Genomic DNA, 19805 nt, shown 5'->3' on the forward strand with positions numbered 1-19805 from the left:
TACATTAAACACCACCTCCCTATCAGAATACGTGGTCTCCCCTAGCACATGGGTTTAACACTTACTCGTCTCGATGAACTGGGTTATTTAAAGTACACACGGGCAAACAATGTACACTTGACCTACGGTTTATATTCTTTATCCGCGAGAAGACTTGTTTTACCTCCAGAACAATCGCGCGCGATGTTACCGGTAACCATTTGGGCACAAAGTCTGGTAACCGTGCGTGGCATTATAGTATAACGATTTAGCGCTTATCTCTAATAATAATTAGGATTCTCCCTCTATGAAATGATTGATTAATAGTGAATTGTGGTTACGTCACTTAAGCATAGTAAAGTTCATTCTCAAATATCGGACAGTTGGTACCGTATTGCCAGCGATGGCAAGTCAGTATATATTCGAGTTGACTGGCTTCTTGATGAAGTATAGTTATTTCAGCTTGTAAATCCTTTTGTTTATCTTCTAGTTTTTCAGTTTCCTGTGTTAAAAAAATACATAGTATAATATACAGTAGTAATGATATAAACAATATGATATAGTGTTAAATATGATGGAAGATTGATTACATCCAATAAATCCCAAAACATAATCCACATGTATTTTAAGAGGCACTATATGTCAACAAATAATTATTAGTCCTCTCTCCATGACGGTTGTCACATAATGCTTTGTATAATTTGTTATTGTATTTATATGTTTCATATGGACAGTTTGTCTGAAATAAAGTTGAATTGAATTGAATTGAATTACTATTAGCACGCATGCTCAGAATGAATTAATTAGCCTACAACACCCTCTCCAACACCCTTTGTTACCTCTATAAAATGTATATGAAATATATATGATGATACGCGCGCGTGTAAAAGTTGTGCTGGTACAAGATAGAAGAAAAGTATTTACCAAAACAAGAGACATAACTTTTTCTCGGCGTTTGTTACGACTTCTTTGAGCCAACTCCCGATTTCTATTCTTTTTTAACTGCTTTCTTGAAACGGATTCCAAATTAGTCACCTTTTAATGACAGAAATATAATATGGAATCTGTAAGTAAATTTGACACATGAGACTCATTTTGACAGAAAGCTACGTTTTATACTTCGCATATAGTGTATATTCTAGTACTTCATACCTGTAATGCTCTGTCTATACTATCAAGCTAGTTTGCCAAAAAAAATGTGATGTGCCCAAATATGGTAGTGATATGCTTAAATATTCGATTATCATTGAGTATCATTGTTATTGGAGTTAATTCATTGTTTTATTTCAGGAAAGAAAATCTATGGATAGTATCAGTATTATATTATTTGCTCATTACTGTTTAGGCTCTATGGAAAAAATCAGTAATAATCATTGTTGATTTTTTTAATCATTAAAATATCATTTTTTTTATATTTTCCCTTAAGCAATACTATGAATAACATTATTTAAATATGTTCGAATTTAATAATTAATGGATTGTACAGATATACAAAAATAACAACGAAGGCGGTCGATATATAATTCTAGTATTTATAAAAGTTTAAACTGGTGACGTTAAGTTGTTTCTTATAATATATTTTATATCGTGTTAAGTTAGTTGAACTTTGGATTGGGACCCAACAGATAGGGGTGGCCGAGTGTTAAACTTTCCTCATTCATTTCACGAGAAAGTATCTCCTTAACAAAAGTGTCCCCATAATAGAGGTGTCCCAAAGAAGGGATTATTGCTGTTCCTCTTCGATAATTTCTTGATTACCCGTGTCTGCCTCATGAATTATTCATGAATCTAGAAATCGCGCAAGCGCAATATAATAATTTGTAAGTTTCACTCTCGCAAATCTTTACTTTAAAATTTACACATTATCATATTTTTGTTTTAGGATATTTGTGTACATACATATATTGTAGTGGATTTATAGAGTCGGTTCCGAGCGTAATGCGTTCTCTGGCGTATTTAAAAATCTACGCGACGTACACTGACTGCTAAATGATTTCTCATACAAAAAGTATATTCAACTAAAACGTTCTTGTAACTCAGTATTAATACAATACAACTTTCTACCAGTCTGGACCTTTCTTCTCTATACTCTATACGTCTTTCTACTATGATCTTATTTTCTCTTCTTCTTTAATATCTATAACATTTACTACTTATACTTGACATGCAAATTAGGGGCTTCAGAGGAGGATAACATTTTCCCTCCAAAGTTTCCCACCAAATTTATACTATTCTGATGGGCTCATAAATTAAGCAGACCTAGTCTGAAACATCCTTTATCTAACTACAGGAAATCAGAAACATAATATTATGACAATTATCATTTCCTATAGTTTCAATTAGTAAAAAAAAATCAACAATCGCAATTCATTGTTAAATCAGATTTTTACATAATCCAATAACAACCAATACAGATAGTAGGCCTAAAATGAGTAAATTTTAACAGTGGTACCAGGGAAGAGTGCAATTACACTCCTCCTGGTGGTATAATATCGAACTTCAGCTAAGAGCGAATTTCATTATCGCAGAATTCCCACAAATCAACCGTTTTGTAATTCTTGATTGATATGATTAGTTATGTATTTATTTCATATTTTACCAAAGTGGCTCATCAATAAAAAAAATTTTAAAAAGGAGACCTGTATTGAATTAAATAATTTCCATAAATAACATGGGATAGAAACAATACAATTTATGCAAACCATAAATAATAAAATGCAAATAATGGACTATATATTATATTTACCTTTTCTATATTTGACTTATTCTTCGACTGTGTTTGTTTTTCCTGATCGTAGGTTTTCACTACTGGTTCAGACATGGTTAATATGAGTATAATGATCAGAGTTTTGACGGAAAATGAGATTAAAACTAAAAAAATAAATAAGACCAGCGTTTCTTTACATAAACTTTGTCAGCGTTTAATCATGTACTCGATAATTGGCCAATCAGATGCGGTAGAATTATTGACATTTCTTTCAAAGGTCACTTTGAAGAGCCTATGAATATAATGACGAGAGACATACAACAAATGAACGGATGAAAGAGGGACTGGTGAACCAACAGACCGTGAGTTATATCACATCAGTAACGTCGACTTAGTAAGCATAATGTCCATTTAAATTCAGTACGCCTACAGGTTACTAATTTTAATTAGAGGTCATTTTGTCCAACTCGTCGACCAGTCCTAAACACGACGGGAAGCCATAGGACGGTGCTCATGAATAATTTATGCATGAGCGTTAACAAAAATGGGCGGAGCTTAGTGTGAAATTGGGTTAAAAGCGGCGTTTTTTGGCGACGACCGTAACCCCTAAGTGTTCCGTGTGTTCTGCGAGTAAATTTGAGGAATAATAAGTTATAATAGTAATTTAAAGAATAGCGGTTTATCCTCGCGCGCATATCACATTATTTTATTGTAAAAGTAAGGAGACAAGAGGAAGATGTTTTAATAAAATCCTATAAAGATGTATCCCTGAAAAGATAATTGTTAAAATTTTTGTTGTTGAATATTCCATTTTAATGTCACATTAAAAAAAAAAATTGAATCGAAATAAAAATTATTTACCAGAAAAAAACTGTAATTTAAAGAAAAAAAATAGTAAAATTGGCTGCCAGCCAATGGGTTTTTGGTTGAATTTTATATGAGAGAACATATTTTGTTTCGTTTTTTTTTTTTTACGGAAGGGATTAACTTTATTACTAAAAAATAATCTATTCAAAGTCTGATTTAAGTAATCTTCATTTTTCATGTTTTTGGGGACAATACATCTTTAATTCGAGACCAAATTCTTTTTGCAACAAAATTAGCAAAAAAGATAACCAATAGGTATATTGACTTTATGTAATAATATTTTAAATTATGTTTTTATGATATTATTTTCAATCAGAATTCAAAATTAGTGTATCAAAAACAATTATACGAATAAACAGGTGTTCTTTCAAAATTATTTTATTATGAGTTATTTTATTGCTTTTTTCTGTGTGGGCAAAACATTGTGTATTATAATTGTTTTCAAATAATAATAGTTTCAGATTTTATAGATTATGAAGAAAAAGCATGGTAAATGTATGCTGATAGTATAAGATAGTATAGATATTGTCCCCCTGAAAAAAATATTTCCTAAAATTCTGATTCTATTTTTTTTTCTTGCAACTACAGAAAATAAACTTGACTCTGTAAAGCTATAGTTTGACAAAAAATTGTGATGTGCCCAAATATGGGTGATATGACATCATCATGTCCATACATGGGCACATCACATTTTTGTTACATAAATGTGTTAGTGTAGACAGAGCTTAAGATTTCTGCAATATTGTATATATAATAATATATATATAATAATATATATTATTATATATACAATATTGCAGAAATCTTAAGCTCTGTCTACACTAACACATTTATGTAACAAAAATGTGATGTGCCCATGTATGGACATGATGATGGGATATATATAATAATATATATAAATAACAATGTAAATATATATTGCTGAATAAAATAATGTGAATTAATCTTCATTTTTTCATGTTTTTGGGGGACAATACATCTTCAAAGTGAGGACCAGCAGTCGAAAGTTTTCAAATGCATTTTCGAGTCTCGATCCGCTTTGTGCCAGCTCTGAATACAATTGAACTGTTATGCATTTAAAAAGGGGAATTTTAAAAATTTAAATCTAAGTATTTTTACAAAAAAAAATAGAAGAATTGAACGAAAGCGAAAGTGCTTAATTTGAAAAGTAATAGGCCTACTGTATAAATATTGGGCTATTGTAACAGAAATATCGTTGTTATGGTGTGTGTGACAACTGTCCCACTGTCTCGGACTTTAGGCTTGTGGACAATAGGTTTAGTTGATGTCCTTGTGTACAGATTATACAGAGAACAGCCAGGCCAGCACCCCCTCTCCCCCCACTTTCCCTTTTCATCTCCGATGTTGTCATTATTGGCTGTGTTTCCGCAGCTAAAACAATATTATGAAGAATTATTTTTTTCCGAAATAAAAGATGAATGAATTATCAGTTAATTTTTTAACCAATCAGTTAATTAATTAAAAAATAAAGTGCGCATGATCAGTCATTATCACACAGCTCACTCAGTTGGTTCTATTGTTTGGTTTTTTTTTTGTATGTCATGTTTTTCATGTATTTTATAATTGGCAATAAAAGAATAAGAATAAGAACAACAAAACAATTTGTCCCTCAGGTCAAAGTTAAAAAATGATCGCATTATCCGATAATTATTCGATTTCCACGAGCAGTTTATCGGTTAATTTGTATCGGTTAAGAATCGGTTAATCTGTATCGGTTAATTTTTGGCTGTGAAAACACGGTCATTGTGTAGGCCTATTAACATTAGGGTAATTTCATTTTGAGCCGTAGAATGAATTCTCGTCGATTTCAAATTTCAACTCTCTAAGCCTCTTCTAATCGAGCAAACATCGGGAGGTAATTTCTGCCCCAAGGTACACAAGAGAGAAACTCATCACATGAGCACTTGATTCTCACAAATTTGACCAATCGCAAGCGATGGATTATTGTCATTGTCACTTGTCATTGGTCAACTCCTATCTCTAGTGAACGCAGCTTTCATGCCGCAGTTATTCGGATGATGAACTGAATCTAATAACGTGACTTTCAGATATATACAAGGAACGTTACGCAAAAAAAAAATATCGTTATGCAATTTAATATTCCTATTTACGTTACAAATACAAAATACGGTATCAACAAAATCAAATTGTGCATTTGGTTTTTTATTTTTTTTTTTTTTTTCAATATTGCTATCAACAGTAAAAGAACAGTGTTCTACTTTGACGTTAGATTTACTGGTTGGTGATAGGCAGACAATGAATATGAGAGTGTCACATAATAAATACAGTATTATTTACACATATTAACTATATCTCCCATCAATCCCTTCTCTCAAAAAAATTTCTCAAAAATACCATTCAGTCACCTTAGGCTATATCCCAGATTTATAACAGTGAAAAATCACTTCATTATAGTTATTATTTCTCTCGTTGCACTGTACATTGTATAATTAGTCCTTCATTAGAATAATAAATTGTAGGTTTTTAGGTTAAATGTTATTAAATATATTAATTATTATTCATAAAAACAGATACGTGTATTCTCGTTTTTAACGATGTTGTTTGCATTTTAATGCGATGGTCTTTTTTTCGGTCACCGTCTACCTAGGACTTGCTTGCAGACTTCCCAGGTGGAGGGTGAAACCAGATGACTTCCTTGGCATCCTCTGATGCATATGATTGGTCGAATGCCTTGAAGTACAGCCGAGCAGGCGAAACATTCTCTGGGACATACATCGGCCGCTCGCTTCGAGTTTTCATACAAGCCTAACCCTCTCTCAGCAGGATTTAGTTCATTGCTGTCCGGCGTAGTGATCCCGTTTAGCAGACGAACAAACATTGCGTTCTCTCTAGAAAAGTCTTCATTTGTCGGTAACATGTCAGCTATCTGTAAACACGTGTAGAATAACGTTGTGATCAGCATCACCTGAAAGAGATGAATAAAAACAATAATATAAAAAAAAATTATTCATATTCATTTATTGATGTTCATACATTCTTTCATAATCGTTATCATTATTATTTCATACGCATCCAATTACAGGATTGATAACCTTTTATAATTGCTGTGCTTAAACTAAGTCTCATTTGAAGCGTAGGCAGTGGAATTGGAAGAGTCGAGAGTTACAACCTAGTGTCAGGGTTGTAACTACCAATAATTCCACTTCCTAAGTAACCTGCAGACAGGTCGAAGGCTGAACCCATCCTTTCCTTCAGTGCAGACAAAAATACAGTCTCGTTTCTCCATACCTCCGCCAGAATTATGGTGAGATGTTATGTGGTCGATCGCATGTGTGTGTGTTTCTTTCTTTCTTTCTATTATTTTGTTAGTTACCAACTCAAAACGTTATTGCCCGATTTTCATGAGATGTTTTTAAAGGATGGTTTCTGTAGCTGTATAGAAACACATCATTAAATGTTCATATGCCTATAGACTCAGTGGAGGTTTGCCCTCCTCTGAGTACCCTTCTATAGTTATCTTTGGTTTTTGTTCTTCTTCGGTCTCATTCTCATGGCGAGGTGTCCTCATACCCATATCAATTTCTTGATTTGTTATTTTAAAGTCTTATAGATTCATATTCCAATGTCATTGCCAGCATAACCTGTTCACACTGATAATAACGCTATAGATGATAAGCGTGTGCAAAGTTATTAAAGCAGGCGGGGATCCTAAACAGTTTACATAAACTATGGATAGGAGGTGGAGCATGGGTATCAGTATTGATGGGTATAAAAAAGAAATATATAAATTGAGAAGGCAACGAACGATTTCATTATTGATCGGACGCGCGCGTTGATATGACGCGGGTCGATTCTCCACAACTTCAGGCAGTGAATTATCTTACCACACGATCATTGTTCGTGTTAATTTATTTCTGATGTTTTTTTTTGTTTTATTTGTTGCTGTTTTTGTAATAATCTATAATAATAAATAACCATAGCGAAGATTACTACAATATATCGTTTTTAGAAACCATCAATGTGTAAACTCAACGTGCGGTTTCAACTCGATTTTATGACCGCCCTGGCGTGCCATAACTGTCCCTGTCATTTTTTGTTTGCAAACCATGAAAGTGTGCCTAAGGATGTAATTCTCCTTCACGTGTCTTCTCCATCTTAGGGCCTACTATAATAAGATTAATATATGCACTAAATTTACCCTTAAACAAAAAGGTAATAAAAAAAATAGCCAATTCATTTATTCAACAATTAAATAAATTGTATTAGATGTCATAGAGGCATTCAACTTTTCTGTATTACCCAGTACAGAGCAGAGATTATTATCACAGCCTTTTATGTCCAGATTTAATTAAAAAATAAAATACACCTCAATTATGAATCTATTAATATACACATAACATATTCGTCATTTCCATAATTAAGCTTGATTTTGAAAAATCAATGCGTGTTGAATATTCTGTACTTAGGTAGGAAATATGATAACGTTCATATTTATAGCTTGGCTCGGTTCAAATCCTTCAGTCGTCAAAATTGTTTTCTCATGACATCTCGATCTCGATACTGTATGTACAATTGTTTATAATACCGTGTCACATCTATATCACATGTGACGCCTTATCATAGGTCATAAGCTTAACTCTAACATACTATACAAGCGCTCCATGAGATGTTTTACATAGTATTATATACAGGATTTTCCAAATACGTTACTATGTCAAGTAGAGATACAGTCAGAATCAGGTGCTAAGGCTAATTGTTGGTCCGGTTCCCGTATGACGCGACGCAATGACGTAAGCGCATTATAAGGCTTGGTTCCCACTAGGACGTAACGCAAGGACGTAAGCTCGACGTAAGCAATTTAACCAATCAAAAGCGATGGATTATCCGAATTTTCGCTTGTGATTGGTCAACTCGTTTGCGTTGCGCTTACGTCCCTGTGTTATGTCCTAGTGGGAACCACGCTTTAGCGATGTATTGACCAATGACAAACTAACTATTGTCATTGGTCAACTCGCTTGCGTTGCGCTTACGTCCTTCCGTTGCGCGTCCTGGTGGGAACCAAGCTTAACTATTTAAAGTATCATGAATGAAGTGTATATCGTGTGAATAGATGCCACCTATCGTAACAGTGAATACAAATCCTTGTTCACTTGGCAATATGCCTAAATAAAATAATATAAATCAATTATAAGGCATATATATATCAAATATTATATTGAAACAGTCCTTTATAATATTAAACAAATATAAAATATTATAAATTATTATAAAATATAAATAAAATAAATATTTAATTGAAACAATGATGGCTTATTATGTTCTACACACTTTCCACTATGTGTTTCCATTTATGGTAACTTTTTCATTTTTTTTTAATCCGGAAATTATGTCGTCGTAATTATCTGAGACTTTACGTGACGCGCGGTACGACATGTAATAAATAGAAACATATAATAAAGGAAACGAACAACATGGCCACCACTTAATATTTAATTCTAAATGCATTTTTATAATTTGTCCTACATTATCGGATAAGGACGACCAGGCCAAATTAATTCCTTTATATTTTAAAATTGAAATCCGATTAAACTTTTCCACAAATTCGCATGATTGTTAATCCATAGTAATTTAGGCAATTTGAGAGAGACGACTAAAAAAAACTCGACACAATCAGAATTTGGTTGGTGTTCCAAATATGGTTTTACTGTTATATCCAACATCCATCCGTCTATAAAGCTATGTCTTAAGACACACTATCAAACTTTATGTGACAACAAATGCGATGTGGTCATATATGGACATGATGATGTCATATCACTACTATATTTAGGCATATTACTAGGCCTACCATATCTGGGCACATTATGCTTTAAACTAGTTTAATGCACGATAGTGTGGACAGAGCTTTAGTAATTGTAACAATCACGTGAGTGAAAAATTGAATTGGTAAAGTTATATAATTATATCATAACAACAATAAAAAGATAGAACGTCTTTTATCGACATTATAGTTAAAGTTGATATATTGTAAATATAACCATTTATTACAATATCTATAATTCATTTTCAGGTCGTAAATATATTATGACGTTATATCGTTTCCCTCGCCAGAAGGCCATTTTATTTTAGTGTTCAACAAAATTTTCTATGACTTCCAAAGAAAAATTTAGAGTAATCAAAAAGATACGTACATACCGTATATACATATTCATGCATATACATATTCATGCATATTCATGACCATTTTAATGATTTCCCTATTAATTTAAAGTAGTCAAAAAGATACGTAACACCGTGGGTTATTACATATATTCATACGTATTCATATATATTCATACATATTCATATACATATTCATATACATATTCATGCATATTCATGACTATTTTACTGATTTCCCTATTAATTCCGGATTAATATTAACCTAATATCAATAGGCTTAAATATGTTGAATGATAAATATGGATTAGTGCTAATTGTATTAGTTTCACATTTAAAATAATTAATCATCAAATTAAAGTTACATTTGGATAAATCGTCTCCAAATTATTCGAATCGTTTAATACTGTTCTCAGTGGGTGGATTGGTGCCTCGAGGGTGGTATACGTGGCGAAACAAAGTTTAAGCCTAAAACAAATATGATAACATCAAGAGATTTTGAATTTGGAACTTTGGGAGTTATGGGCTTTCTAGCGAGTTTGTCCACAATATTACACTTGCATTGCAAGCATCCCATAACCCGGCCTAACAAAATGATCGGTATTGAACTGGGAGGGTTTTTAAGTATTATTTATACAAGTCGAATTCAATTGAAATTTGAAACAAAAAATAACGGACAAAACAAAAAACATAAGATTCGTTTTTAAATTAAAATAGAAACGCTTTCATTTCAAATTTGAATTTGAAAAACATAAGCATAGAGTTCATTTGTTTCCCCCGGCTCCAATATCCCAACGGAAGCGTTTACTTTTAAAAGTTTGATTATACTATAATTTTTATAATTTTAGAAATATTGGGGAAATGTTATATACGGCAAAGCAAAATAAAAATACAAAATCAAAGCAAATCAAATACAAGTGTCTTAAATCAAATAGACGTGTATATAAAGGGATTGTTTATTTTCAAAATGCTTAAGTTATCTATTAATCTAGGTGTGTATTTTACAAAACGTTACAGTTTATGCTTTTCCATATGTATCTGAGTAATAATATATTAATATTATCACTTAACAGTTAACAGATTATAGATGCCCTATAAACTGGACTTAAACTCCGCTGGGATTTTAACGTGTGTCTTGTATTTGCAATGCTATATATATTCATATTTTACTCGTAATTATATCGTATCTCATTAGATTAAAAATAGTCAATAAAATACACATTCTAGCCAGCATTACCTTATTAGGCCTACTGTTGCATTTTTCAAATCACATTTTTTTGTAATTTTTGTAGGATAATTCCAGAAATATTCTACTGCAGTTAATACAGTAGGCCTATAATTAATAGGTCCATATAGTAACTATATTGTTCTCACTGCAATAACATATGGTTTTAGTTTGTTTGAATAAATAGTAAACATATACTAGTGTTAATCCAGTACAATATGTTGACATCGTCCTATTAAAGCTCTGTCTAAACTATCAATTTTTTATTTTATTTTATTCCTTTCAGTAAAGACAATACAAACATAACAAAGAACGTGAAAGTGGAGCACTGAGGAGAGACAAAAGCTGCCCCTCCAACTCCAACATTCATACAGATATGCACTAAAAACTAATTATTGTATTATATAAAATTTAAAATATACATATATATATATATGAATACAGGATTAAGATTATTGACAAACTAGTTTGACAAAAAAATATATAAGCACACAAGATAAAAATATAACATTCAATAACATAACGTTAAGCTCTGTCTACACTATCAAACTAGTTTGACAAAAAAATATGATTTGCCAGAATATGGTAGTGATATGCCCAAATATGGTAGTGATATGACATCATCATGTCCATGGACACATCACATTTTTTTGTCACATAAAGTTTGATAGTGTAGACAGAGCTTTAGTTTTCTTTATAAAATTAGGTATTTTTTTATCTCCCTTATTGTGCTAACGATATTTCAAATAATCAACTGATGGTGAATCACGTGACATGTATACAATTTTGTTTTTAGATGAATGTGGTCTATTAAAAACGAAAAGGAAAGTTATTATTCATCCAGGCAAGCTTCTCGACTGTTATGATATAGGACTATTTCAAACTATTATAATCTTTTTAAACACTATCTGCCATTTTTTATACTATACAATATTATATGTATTTATCTTTTCCATTGATTGTAGACCTCTAATGAAACCCCAGTATTTATTCAGTATTTTATTATTCAACTTCTGTATTTTTTTCAATAGAGTCAGTATAATTCAATTAATAGTCAGTATTTTTTAAATTTATCATTACTGTAAATAATCTATGTATGTATTTTATAATTAATATTTTTTTGTAATAATCACTGCACTATACACGTTATTATGGCTATTCTTATGAATTCACGATAGATTGAATAAAGTTCACAAGTAACATATAGAAATTACCGTAGATTCAGTTTAGAGAGAATTTGTTTTTTTAAACTAAAATAATCAGTAATGATGTACTTTCCATATTAGTCTTAGTTTCGTGGTTTAGTCAAAACCGGAGTGATTATATTTATCTAACCCCTTCATACTGATAGTTTTGTTTTTACTAGAAATATTACATCTAACTTGAAGGATAGAAATGCATGTTTTCAGCCACGGTACTTTATACTTTCTATATCATTTTTAGTTTCGGGGTTTGGTGAAGTCTAAAGCTCTATCTACACTTATGTGACAACAAAATGTGATGTGCCTATATATGGACATGATGATGTCATATCACTACCATAAATTTGGACATATCACTACCATATTTAGGTACATCACACTTTATTTTGTCAAACTAGTTTGATAGTGTAGATAGAGCTTAACTTTATATTATTGAATGTTATATTTTTATATTGCTTATATATTGTAGAAATTACCAATTCTATTCCTATTTTCTTTTTTAAAGTATGTTTTGACTTTAACTTTAATTGAAATTAGTCAATTTTAATATATGGAAAATTAAAAAAAAAATTAAATGATGTGCATAAATAGTATTATTATTAGAAATAAAAAAAATTAGAAATAAAATTAATAAATAAAATAAAAATTAAATTTAGTACTCAAAATTGACATTTGAAGATGAGTATAGGCGATTAGATCAGGCCTATACGTATAGGCCTATATACCTAAGTTTAAAATTAATGGGGGTTCCGTTTAAAATAGGCTATATACGGTACACCTCGGTACGATTTATTGAAAATCATAATTTTTTTACCAAAAAACAATTAGAAAAATGAAAAGAAATGTAAAGAAATAAAAGATAATAAACTCACTTTTGAAATTGACATGATGAATAAAATATACGTCTGGTTTTTCTTGAAAATTCTTCAGAAACGGTCTTTAAGCTGTTACAATCGTCGTCAACCTATAAGTTTAACTTGCTCTCCTCCCTGTTGTTGCAGGCGCTCACCAAGATCTCTCGTATCACGCTGAACAGATTCCTTTTCTAATCGTCTTCTAGATATGAGACGCGCGCAATTCGTGTTTCTTCTCAGCTCAAGTTATGTAACTTCTTCTTATACGTTCATCCACTGTTTATGGTAATTCATTATCTGTATGATTGATTGCAAATTGATTCTCATTCGCTGATAAATTAAGCTGCTAAGTGGGTGAGACAATTGAAGTTTCTTTTTTTAGTAAAATCAATATCTAAGATAGAGATATTGGATTGACCATGTGGTTAGATTATTGTGTTTCCGATATTATTTATTTTACATTAATATCTGTTTTGTATGGTCTATTGTCATCCTGTTCTCATCCCTCCTTTTTTAAATAAATTCAATAGATAGAGATTTTAGATTTGGCTATGTGGTTATATTTGCGTTTCCGATATTTGTTTACATTAAAATAAAGATCCGCTTAGTATGCGGCCTATTTTCATCCTGTATCACTCCTCCTTCCTGTCCTCATATCCTATTCCTATATCTCCACAGTTCTGATTCCGATTATCCTTCAGATTTTTTCTTTATTTTAAATTAATCATAATCTCCTAATTATCACAACATTTATTCATTATTTTGCATAAAAACCCGCTTAGTATGCGGCCTATTTTCATCCTGTATCACCCCTCCTTCCTGTCCTCATATCTTATTCCTATACTAGTATTTCCACAGTTCCGATTCCGATTATCCTTCCGATTTTTTCTTTATTTTAATCATAATCTCCTAAGTTATCACAACATTTGTTCATTATTTTGCAAGTATACGTACGCCACCACAAACGCACTATGAGGACGTTAACACAAATTGTTAGCACGTGGTTTTCATCAACTTACGTACGCGCGGGTATTACTTGTGATAAGTGGCATGATAGATGTTTGCAATGTAAAATTATATTCAGATTTTTACGGACTCTATAGTAAGAAGTATATATGTCAAACATTTCCTGTGCTTCTTATTTACTCAAAGGAATTTGTTGATATTAAATACAATATTATTAGTGATAAATTCAATCAATATTACTCCAACAGGACGCTTCGTTGTTGTTGTAATAACAATAAACAGGGTGTTAAAAAAAAGGTTCATGCTATTCCATCATTCACGTTCCAGCTTCCATTGTGTTATATATTATCATATATCATATACAGGGTATCCTATTATAATATGTATAGCAAACAGCTTTAATATCATATCGCAGGTGTATTTTGAAACTATAACAAACATCTTTACCTTCTCTTCAGATTTCCTTGAAAAGTTTATATTAATATGTGAACGTCATCTTAAAAATCGACAAGGATGTATTTTATTCTCAAGGATATATATTAGGATTATCTAAATCTATTATATTAATCCCTTGTATTCTGTTTTAGCAAACTGCAGCTTCCTGTTCAACGTCGCACGTGCGCGTATGCAGGTGACATGATGGCAGAAGCGACTTCCGCGGATTAAAATATATTCAATAATATCATATTTTGTTTATTTGGAAGTTGGAACGTTGTGTACTAGGTCAAAATAATTTCGGTAGTCATCTACAGTCACCCTCTTTGTGATCCAGTCGTGTAGGTGTGTAGTATAGAGTGAGGAGGTCGGTGATTGAGACCGGCCCCACTTAATTTTAAATGCATTGGTCAATTGCCTACAGCAGCTAAACAACATTGAGTTAGTCATTTGTTTTATTTTGTGTTTAAACGGATTACCAACATCTATTGATGTTTTCAGGTGGCAATTATTCGTTTTCCACAGATACAGTGAGAGTGAGTGAGTGGCCGAGCGGTTAAGACAGTGGAACCGTAATACGTAGCCATAACATCGGCGAGGTTCGAGGCTCACTCACTCCATGGTTCTGTGGAAGAACGAGTCTTCTCGGATAAGGACTATAAACCGTAGGTCCAGTGTACACAACTAGCTCGTGTGCACTTTAAAGAACCTAGTACATCTTTCGAGACGAGTAGGGGGTTACCCCGGTGTATTAGTACACCACAGCCACTGATCACCAACTGGGCCCTCTGAGACCAGTCTTTGATTGAAGAGGTCGCCCAGTATAAAAAAAATAAACAAAACAAAAAAAACAGATACACAACATACACGATGCCCACATAAACACAATCTTATCTTTGGGCCATTGGGAGTAAAGTTGTGTCGTGAGAAAAATTCGGAAGATAACCTATAGGGGCATGCTCGGGGGATGGGGTGGGTGTGACCTAGGACGGTGCTGTACGTACCTAACCTCAGCTAGTTGGTGTAGAGACGTATGAAGTAACATATTTGAAAGAAAATGTTCGAATGTTTGAGTAAATTAAACGAACCTAACTCTAAAATTACCTGATAACAAATTAGAAGGTTTGATTTTCTTCCCATTAGGTTTGCTTGTGTTTCTAATGGCACTACGACGATGTATAATGTATATATTTTCAATAGCTTTGTCGCACCTTGAATCTCGGGGGATCCACGACTCAATCTATCAATTTATAGGCAATTATTGACATGGGTACGAGTAATTAAAAACGATGGAAACTGATAACTAGGGGTATACAGATTGCGTGACGTGATTGAATACAAAAGTAATCACAAAATGTGTTTGTTATGAAGAAAATGTACAATTCAAGCATATTGATGTCTTGTAGGCCTACAAGACTTATTACAGAATTAGAGACCTAAAGCGTGGTTTCCAGGACGCCATGCAAGCGATTGACCAATCACCAGCGACTTGGAATAATCTTTCGCTTGTGATTGGTCATTGGTTGCTTCTAGTGGGGGAGGAGCGGGTGCTATGCGATTTCACAAAATGTTCAAATTGATGTCTTGTGAGAGTTGAACAATTACAAAGCGCAGTAGTTCAGAAGATCCCATCGTGTCGTGATTGGTCAAATTATTTGCGGCGCGGTTACGTAAACTTCAAGGAGAGACCATTGAGAATTGTTTTTCCTCCAGAATCCTCTATAGTTACATAATTTAATGATAAAGTTAGGCCATGGAGGTACCACCTCCATGGTTAGGCCTATCTATTTTTGTTCATAGGCCTAACGTGTTTAAAGTTTATTTGGCCTTTCATCATCATTGCATTAAACATGTGTTCCCCTGAAAAAATAATTTTTACAACATTGGATCGAAAACAATTTTTTATTTACCGGAAAGAAGCTGTAATTTAATGAGAAAACATAAAAAAATACTATTAAAAGTCAACTAGCCATTTTGTAGTTTTAAAGTAATACTTACTGTTTCCAAAATTGATAAAGGCCCTGCGCAACCGCCATAGTATAGGATGGATACGACCGTGCTAATAGAAAAGCGTAAGAATTAAACTCACGGAGTGACCGTGCCGATAGTCATTTCCTGTTAGAGCTCCGCATGTATTTTTCGGGGGAAACTGGCTAAATAAAAGATAGGTAAACTGTCATTTGCAACATTTCAAACACGCCTAAATTAAAATACAATGTCATCGTTAACGTTAACCTTACTCTTGCTTGTTGTCTAGTGTAGACCACATCTCCTAGCTAGACCTAGCTAGACTAGGCGCCTATATTATAAAGGCTGGTATGATGTGGTAGTCTGTGTGCTGCATGCTGGTAGGAATCCGGGACGTTTCGTCCCACTTTTTCCCGGTCATACTAATCAACGCCCGGTAGGTCCCGGAATCACCTGGTAGGGTTTTATGACATAAAATAAATGGTATTAACATGCGTTAGTGGTAAATTTAACTTAAATATATTTTTCTTTCCAAAATCAATTAAACTTTTCATTCGTCACAATGCGTTAACAACACATCACTTTAAATTATATCATAGAGGGTGGTCTTCAGTTTAAGAATAAACCTAATCAGTATTTTAACGTACAATTAAATATCACAATATTATTAATTTACTATATTGGTAATCCTTGGCCACATTGCCTAAAGACATAAAATAAAAATAAAATAACATTTTATATCATAAACCCTACCGGGCGATTCCGGGGCCAAGTACCAGGCATAGATTAGGGTATATGAAACCCTTTTTCCTCACAAAGTTTACAGTTTTATTCATAACTGTTTACTCCTATTATACTGTAGAATGCATAGAATATGTTTCACTCAACAAAATCAATTTTATGGAACTCATTAAATGGACAACAACAGTGTTTTAAAAGAGGAATCGGAAATTTTTTACGAGAGTTGGCAAAGAAACAAAAACAGAGAAAAACTTTAGCAATCACACAGTAAGTATTGTAAGGGTCACACTGCATAAAATAGCCACTGTGGCGTGTATGGAGCACCCAAATTCATGGTGCGCAACTACCAAGGAAAAAAATAAGCTGCTGATTGTCTGTTTATTTACATTCATGTATTCAATCAATCAATCTGCTAAACTCCTTTTTGTAAAATTGATGTACCTCACCCTGCTCAGGAAAAGCGTTCTCGTGCGCGGAAGCACTCAAATCAAGCAACGTAGCACGATTTAATTGAAAATTGCAGTGCAACATAATTAAATGTAGTGCAAACATTTTTACCTACGAAAATTGTTTTTATTTGCCTGAATAAATACTTCTATTGGCTTTGCATAAAATAACATTTTATCATTGTACAATTATGCAAATTAAAATTGTTCTTTTACAGTGACTTGCCAAAATATTTCAAGAATCTAAGGTATGACATTGCTGCCGGTGACTACATCGTTGTTGTCGGTGGTGCTGTGCGTTATACCAATGATGAGTGGTTTGGGCGTAAGAAGACCTGGGTAATAAACCAGCTACCAAGTCGATCAAACCTTCCAGAAACGACTTTTGTCGATGCAATCAACTTTAACGAAACGGGCATTGAAAAGCATGGATTGAAACACATAGGTAAAGTAAGATTGGTGTAATGGAGACAATAAATTATTTTAAATTATTAAAAAAAAAACCCATGTTGGCGAATACAAATTGTAAACACAGTGGATCTCACTAAGTTTTTGTATGTAGTAAAGCTTCATGTCAATCGAGTATCATAATTATGTTTCAATTGGATTGTCCAATTGATTATACTTTAACCTCATACGTCGTTCATTAACGTTAAAACAGATTAAAACTCTTCTTTTTGATTCATGTACTTTTTTAAGCGCACTGATACCTTGAAAATTATTGTTTTATTTTGTTTAGAGAAGTTGCAGCATTTGAAATATCTCAGTTTCGCAGACTGTCCATTTGTAGATGACAACTGCATAGCATCTCTAGTCAACTTTCGTGATACTTTGACGCATCTTAATATTAACAGATGCCCGCTGGTTACGTCCAATGGTATCTCACTCTTATACAAACTGAGGTAAGTTATGCAAGTGTTGATTCAAAGAAACCGCATAAAAAATGCTTTTTGTAAATTGAACATGCCATTCCCCCACCACCCATATTCTTTTCCCCACCACCCATATTCTTCCCCGACCACCCATATTCTTCCCCCACCACCCATATTCTTCCCCCACCACCCATATTCTTCTCCCACCACCCACATTCTTTCCACACCACTCACATTCTTTCCACACCACTCACATTCTTCCCCACCCACTTCCTTAGGTTTGGATCTTCTTTCCCTATGATTCATATTCATTCATTCATCATTTAAACTTCTAAATTGTTGTTCAACATAAGCATGGTTACAGTATTTATTAATATTCAATTTTATTCACTACTGATGCCATCAAGGGCAAATATCTAGACAAATCAATATAAATACATAATAGAAAAAACAATTTAAAAATTAATTATATACAATTCACTGCAATTTTAATATATATGTAATAAATAGTATTTGATCAAACCATATACAAAATTTCACTACTAAACTTAAAATTGTATTCCAAAATATGCATGATTTACAGTATTACAAATATTTCTTGTTTAATCACATTCAAACTCTGTCTTTATACAGAAATCTAGAAAGAGTCAACATGGATGGTTTAAACCACATTCAGGATCTGATGTTCATCGCAATGATGTTAGAAGAAATCAGGCCCAACCTACGCCTAGGAATTGTCACAGAACAACTCAAAGAACTTAGAAACACAATGAAGCATGCAAAGAAACATGGCTTATTGTTAGATGAAGAAAAACCTGAAGAGCCAATTAGTGGATTGATATTAGACGATCTTAAAAAGGACTCTACAACAAATTTTACAACAACAAATATTGATAGATGACCGTATTTTGTAGGTGAATTTTATTGGAAATTAAAGTTGTAGATGAGTGTGAGGCTTACTTCATTAATATCTTAACTTAAATGCTTTGTAAAAAGCTTGGAACCTGGGAACCATAAAATTGTCCCCTTAATATGGTTGACCCTTGCCTGTGGTGCTAAAACATGTATTGCATAGGAGGCGTTGTTTTCTGTTATTTTACCATGCAAAACAATAAAATATGTGAGTGATTTTATTATGAATATTTACCAGATTGAGTTATAGAAAATACTCTGATTTCTTTATTTGACTCAAAACTCCGAAAAGCAACAGGCCGGCCTAGTCGCAGACAGATTAGAAGCATAGATATCATAGTCATCAAAATTATAAATGTACATATCACAAATGACCCAGGATCATCTTGGAAATGGCCACACGATTCTGTATCCTACATGACAGTATTTTCTTTGTACTGTATTATAGGCAAATTCCTTAATACAACAGGACATGTCTTTCACATGTGCT

At 32.7% G+C, this 19805-nt stretch overlaps 3 protein-coding genes across 3 annotated transcripts; 1 reads left to right on the forward strand and 2 right to left on the reverse strand.

The window, feature by feature from the left end:
• Positions 1–49: 49 nt before the first annotated feature.
• LOC144852245 (uncharacterized) lies at positions 50–2999 on the reverse strand. Its single transcript, XM_078710022.1, has 3 exons — positions 2726–2999; positions 904–1014; positions 50–481 (listed from the first exon to the last, which is right to left on the reverse strand). Exons 1-3 carry the CDS (start codon positions 2798–2800, stop codon positions 326–328), a joined length of 342 nt encoding a protein of 113 aa, XP_078566148.1. The 5' UTR covers positions 2801–2999; the 3' UTR covers positions 50–325.
• Positions 3000–5699: 2700 nt separating this feature from the next.
• On the reverse strand, positions 5700–13163 carry LOC144852243 (uncharacterized). Its single transcript, XM_078710021.1, has 2 exons — positions 12994–13163; positions 5700–6500 (listed from the first exon to the last, which is right to left on the reverse strand). Exons 1-2 carry the CDS (start codon positions 13006–13008, stop codon positions 6168–6170), a joined length of 348 nt encoding a protein of 115 aa, XP_078566147.1. The 5' UTR covers positions 13009–13163; the 3' UTR covers positions 5700–6167.
• A 3302-nt stretch (positions 13164–16465) lies between these two features.
• LOC144852234 (ATP synthase subunit s, mitochondrial-like) lies at positions 16466–19543 on the forward strand. Its single transcript, XM_078710006.1, has 5 exons — positions 16466–16544; positions 17207–17352; positions 17750–17976; positions 18271–18433; positions 19037–19543. Exons 2-5 carry the CDS (start codon positions 17219–17221, stop codon positions 19302–19304), a joined length of 792 nt encoding a protein of 263 aa, XP_078566132.1. The 5' UTR covers positions 16466–16544; positions 17207–17218; the 3' UTR covers positions 19305–19543.
• Positions 19544–19805: the final 262 nt, after the last annotated feature.

This window comes from Antedon bifida, chromosome 9 (genome assembly GCF_963402885.1).
Source record: "Antedon bifida chromosome 9, ecAntBifi1.1, whole genome shotgun sequence".
Taxonomy (NCBI): Eukaryota; Metazoa; Echinodermata; class Crinoidea; order Comatulida; family Antedonidae; genus Antedon; species Antedon bifida.

Bases quoted from the DNA above. Each gene is read 5' to 3' on its own strand.
- LOC144852245 (XM_078710022.1), bottom strand. From the start codon at position 2,800: ATGTCTGAACCAGTAGTGAAAACCTACGATCAGGAAAAACAAACACAG. The intron at 1,015-2,725 runs GTAAATATAATA...TGTCATTAAAAG, and splicing joins ATAAGTCAAATATAGAAAAG to GTGACTAATTTGGAATCCGT. The intron at 482-903 runs GTAAATACTTTT...TTTTTAACACAG, and splicing joins AAGTTATGTCTCTTGTTTTG to GAAACTGAAAAACTAGAAGA.
- LOC144852234 (XM_078710006.1), top strand. From the start codon at position 17,219: ATGTTTCACTCAACAAAATCAATTTTATGGAACTCATTAAATGGACAA. The intron at 17,977-18,270 runs GTAAAGTAAGAT...TATTTTGTTTAG, and splicing joins GCATGGATTGAAACACATAG to AGAAGTTGCAGCATTTGAAA. The intron at 18,434-19,036 runs GTAAGTTATGCA...GTCTTTATACAG, and splicing joins TCACTCTTATACAAACTGAG to AAATCTAGAAAGAGTCAACA.